Here is a 6,000-nt window from a genome sequence, read left to right on the forward strand (position 1 = left end):
AAACCCCTTTGTACACTTCCAGAGGATGGCACATCTTCTCTGAGCACCCATCACAGTGATTTCCCATCCTGTGATTTCCAACTCACCCTCTCCCTGCTGCTCTATTCCATCCCCAGCTACCTCTACTGGACAGATTGGGGTGACCACTCCCTGATTGGGAAGATTGGCATGGATGGCACCAACCGCAGCGTCATCGTGGACACCAAAATCACGTGGCCCAACGGCCTCACCCTGGATTACATCAACAGCCGAATCTACTGGGCCGACGCCCGCGAGGATTACATCGAGTTCGCCAGCCTGGACGGCTCCAACCGGCACACAGGTGGTTCTGGTGGGGTCTGGATAGCTCCAGGAAGCCCCCAAGGCAGAATTCAGCTTCTCAGCTAGCTAGGAATGAGACTTTGAGAGTCATCATAGAAGTTCCAAAGGTGGCTTTGTTTCTTTGAAGGGTTCTATCGGCAGAATGTGGATACGTAGCGAAGCAAAGGGTTTTTATAGGTTTTAGGGGGAATTGGGATTCTAACCAGTAAAATTATAAATTGAGAACTATCTAATTACTTTGAGATTCTAAGTGAGAAAAGACCAATCATCTAGGAAAGTTAAAGACCAGTAGAAATCCTAAATGATAACAGGGGTTTCATAAGGGGGGAACATTTCTCATGAAAGGTTTCATTGTCTCAGGGTATGAAATCCCAGGGGACCTTTTCAGGAATAGTTGTATCATCCCACCATGCCAGCACACCTTGGGGGCTCCAGGCTGTGGGTCAGGCATTAGGAAGCTGTTGGGGACAGTGCCCAGCTCTGGTTACTCCTCTGTGTGTCCCTGTGGGAGGGAAGGTGGCACAGCCCCTCGCTGAGCGCCCGCTCCCCTCGCAGTGCTGAGCCAGGACATCCCACACATCTTCGCGCTCACGCTCTTCGAGGATTTCATCTACTGGACCGACTGGGAGACCAAGTCCATCAACCGGGCCCACAAGACAACAGGAGCCAACAAGACACAGCTGATCAGCACCTTGCACCGACCCATGGACATCCACATCTACCACCCCTACCGCCAGCCCGACGGTGAGCACGGCCTGGGGTGCCCCTGCTGGGGAACCACCCTGGGAAAGGGACTTGGGGGACACCAGGGGGAGCAGAGTGACAAGGGTCTTGCTGCTCCCCTGCCACCCTGAGTGTCCCCAGCTTGGTCTGACTTGCTGTTGTCACCCTGTTTTCCACAGTACCCAACCATCCCTGCAAGACCAACAATGGTGGCTGCAGCAACCTGTGCCTTCTCTCGCCGGGTGGGGGGCACAAGTGTGCCTGTCCCACCAACTTCTACCTGGGCAGTGATGGTAAAACCTGCGTGTCCAACTGCACAGCCAGCCAGGTGAGCCTCTGCCTGCCTGTCCCTGTCTGTCCCTGCCTGTTCCTCCCTGTTCCTCCCTGTTCCTGCCCATCTTTGCTTGTTCTTGCCTTTCCTTGCCTGTCCCTGCCTGTTCCTGCTCATCTTTGCCTGTTCCTGCCCATCTTTGCCTGTCCCTGCCTGCCCTTGCCCATCCCTGCCTGTCCCTGCCCATCCCTGCCTGTTCCTGCCCATCCCTGCCTGTCCTTGCCCATCCTTGCCTGTCCTTGCCCATCCTTGCCTGTGCTTGCCTAATCCTGCCTTTCCTTGCCTGTCCCTGCTTTCCCTGCCTGTTCCTGCCTGCCTGGAAATTCTCCATGCCAGGAGTGCCATGGTCTCCCCAGAGGTGCTGGGATGTAGCACAGTTTTCTGTGGGTGCAGGCAGCACCTCCTTCCTGTGGCACTTCATGTTTGGGAGTGTCCAAGGCAGCCAGACACCCTCCAGCTCTGGAATGTTCTACCCCTCTCCTCAAATCCCTGGGCCTGGGTGGGGTTAAGGCTTTGGGAACAGCACAGGTTCAGTGTCCTTGGCTGAGCTCAGTGGGGATGAATCTTTTGGGGTCCCCCCTCTCTATCCTGAACCCCCCACATGAGCTCCTCTCTCCATAGTTTGTCTGCAAGAACGACAAGTGCATCCCTTTCTGGTGGAAATGCGACACCGAGGACGACTGCGGGGACCGGTCGGACGAGCCGGAGGATTGCCGTGAGTGCCAGGGGGGTGGCACTGACCCCCCCAGTCCCAGCACCCCATGGCTGTTGGGGCATCCCCATGGAGGGGAGGGTCAGCCAAATAATGGGGTTCAGGGAGCAGTGGGATGGACACATCCATCCCTGTGTTGGGATTGTGCCATGTGGCAGCACCCAAGCCTAGAATTGGATGCTGGGTCCCTGCAAAGGACCCCAGAAGGGTCAAGCAGAGCTTTGAGGTTGAGGTTTGCCCTGGAAATGTCCCTCAGAGCAAACCTGTGTTTCCCCACAGCTGAGTTCAAGTGCAGGCCAGGGCAGTTCCAGTGCTCCACGGGGATCTGCACCAACCCCGCCTTCATCTGCGACGGCGACAACGACTGCCAGGACAACTCTGATGAGGCCAACTGTGGTGGGTTCCCTGTGTCCCCCAGGCCCTCCCAGCGTGGAGCTGCAGCCTGTCACCCCCTGACTGTGTCACCTCTTCCCCAGATATCCACGTGTGCCTGCCCAGCCAGTTCAAGTGCACCAACACCAACCGCTGCATCCCCGGCATCTTCCGCTGCAACGGGCAGGACAACTGTGGGGACGGCGAGGACGAGAAGGATTGTCGTGAGTGGGGGGCTCAGGGTGTCAGGGGGGAGCAAATGTGGGCCAGACTGAGGGGCTCAGGTCTGTGTCTTGGGGTTTTTGGCTGCCTGAGTTATCCCAGGGCTTTCTCCATACCCCTGGTCTCTGCAGAACCTATCCCCATCACTGTTTCCTAGTGGAAATGAAATCCTTAAATCTTTTGAAGTGGGTTTGGGCTGAGGGTGGTGCCCAAATGAGGGATGTGGTGGCTTCTGCCCTGTCCCCCCCACAGCTTGAAGTCTTCTGGGGCCATTTTATGGCTTTTCTCCATCTCCTCCACCAAGCACACCAGCCCCTTGTGATCCCTGGTGCATCCACACACCTCTCAACCCCATGGCTGGTTTTTGGGGAAAGGGCTGGCCCTGCTGCCTTTCCTGACAGCCTTTCTCCCTCCTGCAGCTGAGGTGACCTGTGCTCCCAACCAGTTCCAGTGTGCCATCACCAAGCGCTGCATCCCCCGTGTGTGGGTCTGTGACCGTGACAACGACTGTGTGGATGGCTCAGATGAACCTGCCAACTGCAGTAAGGGACCTGTGTGGGCACATGTAAAATGCCCCTGGGCACCTCTGTGTGCTGGCATGGTGGCAGGTCCCTGCTCAGTCCCTTCTTGGTCCCTCCTTGGTCTCTCTTCATTGCCTGCTCAGTTCTACCTCAGTCCCTGCTCAGTCCCTCCTTTGTCCCTCATTCTCTGCTCAGTCGTTGCTCAGTCCCTTCTTGGTCCCTACTTGGTCCCTGCTCTGTCTCTGCTCAGTCCCTGCTCAGTCCCTCCATGGTCCCTCCTTAGCCCCTCATTCTCTGCTCAGTCCATTTTCAGTCCCTTCTTGGTCTCTCTTTTGTCCTTTGTTCTCTGCTCAGCCCTTGCTTAGTCCCTTCCTTGGTCCCTGCTCAGTCCTTGCTCAGTCTTTTCTTGGTCCCTCCTTGTTCTCTGCTCATTCCCTGTTCAGTCCCTGCTCAGTCCCTCCTTTGTCCCTTCTTTGTCCCTCCTTGTTCTCTGCTCAGTCCTTGCTCAGTCCCTTCTTGGTCCCTCCTTGGTCCCTGCTCATTCTCTGCTTAGTCCCTGCTCAGTTCTACCTCAGTCCCTCCTCTGTCCCTGATTAGTCCTTGCTTTGTTCTACCTCAGTCCCTGCTCAGTCCCTCCTTTGTCCCTTATTTGTCCCTTCTTTGTCCCTCCTTGTTCCCTGCTCAGTCCTGCTCAATCCTTTCTTGATCCCTCCTTATTCCCTGCTCATTCCTGCTCAGTTCCTGCTCAGTTCTACCTCAGTCCCTCCTCATTCCCTGCTCAGTCCCTGCTCAGTTCTACCTCATTCCCTCCTCATTCCCTCCTCATTCTCTGCTCAGTCCCTGCTCATTCCCTCCTCATTCCCTGCTCACTGCCCTTGGGCAGTGTCTGATTCTGTTGCTGGCTCTGGATCCATCCCGCTGGAATCCTCCTCCCCCTGACTTCTCCCTGCAAAACTGCTTGAGAGGGAGGGAATCTCAGCCAGCACCAGGCTGTTCATCAGCCCTGCAGAGAGCAGCACACCCCTGAGCAGTGTCCCTTTGTCCCCTCCAGCCCAGATGACCTGTGGTGTGGACGAGTTCCGCTGCAAGGACTCGGGCCGGTGCATCCCGGCGCGCTGGAAGTGCGATGGGGAGGACGACTGTGGGGATGGGTCTGATGAGCCCAAGGAGGAATGTGGTGAGCAGGGGCTGTGGGGACAAGCCAGTGTCACCTTGTGTCCCTGTTGCTCGAGGGACAGGCTGGCTGGCACTGGCTGTCTCCTCTGGGCTGCCCCAGGAGCTGCTCCTGTTCTGAGTGGTGTGGGCAGGGCTGGGTCAGAGGGGGGTGCAGGGCAGTGCTGACCCCTGCCCTGGTCCCATTCCTTCCATTGTGGGGAGCAGTGCTGTCCCCTGTCCCTGTCCTTATCCTGTCCCTCCCCATGTTCAGGGCAGTGCTGTCCCCTGTCCCTGTCCTTATCCTGTCCCTCCCCATGTTCAGGGCAGTGCTGACACCTGTCCCTGTCTCATCCTCCCATCATACAGGGTAGTGCTGACCTTTGTCCTTGTCCAACTCCCCTCATTTGGAGCAGTGCTGATCCCATCCCTGTCCCAAATTTCCCCTCGTTCAGGACAGTGCTGAACCCTGTCCCTGTCCTGTCCCCTTGTGTGGGGCAGTGCTGACCCCTGTCCCATGTTCCCTCACATGGGGCGGTGCTGACCCCTGTCCCTGTCCCATATTCCCCACCTGGGGCAGCCCTGCCCCCTGTTCCTGTCCCATATTCCCCACCTGGGACAGCCCTGACACCTGTCCCTGTCCCCTCCTCTGGGGCAGTACTGCCCCCTGCCCCTGTGCCATCCATGCCCTGATTTGGGGCAGTGCTGCCCCCTGTCCCTGTCCCATATTCCCTCACCTGGGGCATCCCTGACCCCTGTCCCTGTCCCCATCCTGTCCCCTCCTCTGGGGCAGCCCTGACCCCTGTCCCTGTCCCATTCATTCCCCACCTGGGGCAGTACTGACCCCTGTCCCCTCCTCTGGGGCATCCCTGCTCCCTGTCCCTGTCCAATATTCCCCACCTGGAGCATCCCTGCCCCCTGTCCCTGTCCCATATTCCCCCTCTGGGGCAGCTCTGACCCCTGTCCCTGTCCCACATTCCCCACCTGGGGCATCCCTGACCCCTGTCCCTGTCCCTGTCCCACATTCCCCACCTGGGGCATCCCTGCCCCTGTCCCTGTCTCCATCCTGTCCCCCACCTCTGGAGCAACCCTGCCCCCTGTCCCTGTCCCACATTCCCCACCTGGGGCATCCCTGCCCCCTGTCCCTGTCTCATCCATTTCCCCTCTGGGGCATCCCTGCCCCCTGTCCCTGTCCCACATTCCCCACCTGGGGCATCCCTGACCCTTGTCCCTGTCCCACATTCCCCACCTGGGGCATCCCTGACCCCTGTCCCTGTCCCCTCCTCTGGGACAGTGCTGACCCCTGTCCCTGTCCCCATCCTATCCCCACCTCTGGAGCATCCCTGCCCCCTGTCCCTGGAGCATCCATTCCCCACCTGGAGCATCCCTGCCCCCTGTCCCTGTCCCCTCCTCTGTGACAGTGCTGACCCCGTCCCTGTCCCCTCCTCTGTGGCAGTGCCTGACCCTGTCCCTGTCCCCATCCTATCCCCACCTCTGGGGCATCCCTACCCCTGTCCCTGTCCCACATCCCCACCTGAGGCATCCCTGACCCCTGTCCCTGTCCCCTCCTCTGGGGCAGTGCTGACCCCTGTCCTGTCCCCATCCTATCCCACTCTGGAGCATCCCGCCCCTGTCCCCTTTCCCCA

General features: G+C 58.7%; 1 protein-coding gene across 1 annotated transcript in view; it reads left to right on the forward strand.

Moving 5' to 3' along the window:
* The window catches only part of LRP1 (LDL receptor related protein 1), a 101,631-nt gene that overhangs the window by 81,106 nt on the left and 14,525 nt on the right, over nt 1-6,000 (forward strand). The window contains 7 exon segments of the mRNA XM_079329222.1: nt 117-322; nt 877-1,065; nt 1,224-1,372; nt 1,997-2,090; nt 2,367-2,483; nt 2,564-2,683; nt 3,101-3,223. Coding sequence (XP_079185348.1) covers nt 117-322; nt 877-1,065; nt 1,224-1,372; nt 1,997-2,090; nt 2,367-2,483; nt 2,564-2,683; nt 3,101-3,223 — 998 coding nt within the window.

The sequence above is a fragment of the Erithacus rubecula genome, assembly GCF_903797595.1.
Source record: "Erithacus rubecula genome assembly, chromosome: 31".
Classification (NCBI taxonomy): Eukaryota; Metazoa; Chordata; class Aves; order Passeriformes; family Muscicapidae; genus Erithacus; species Erithacus rubecula.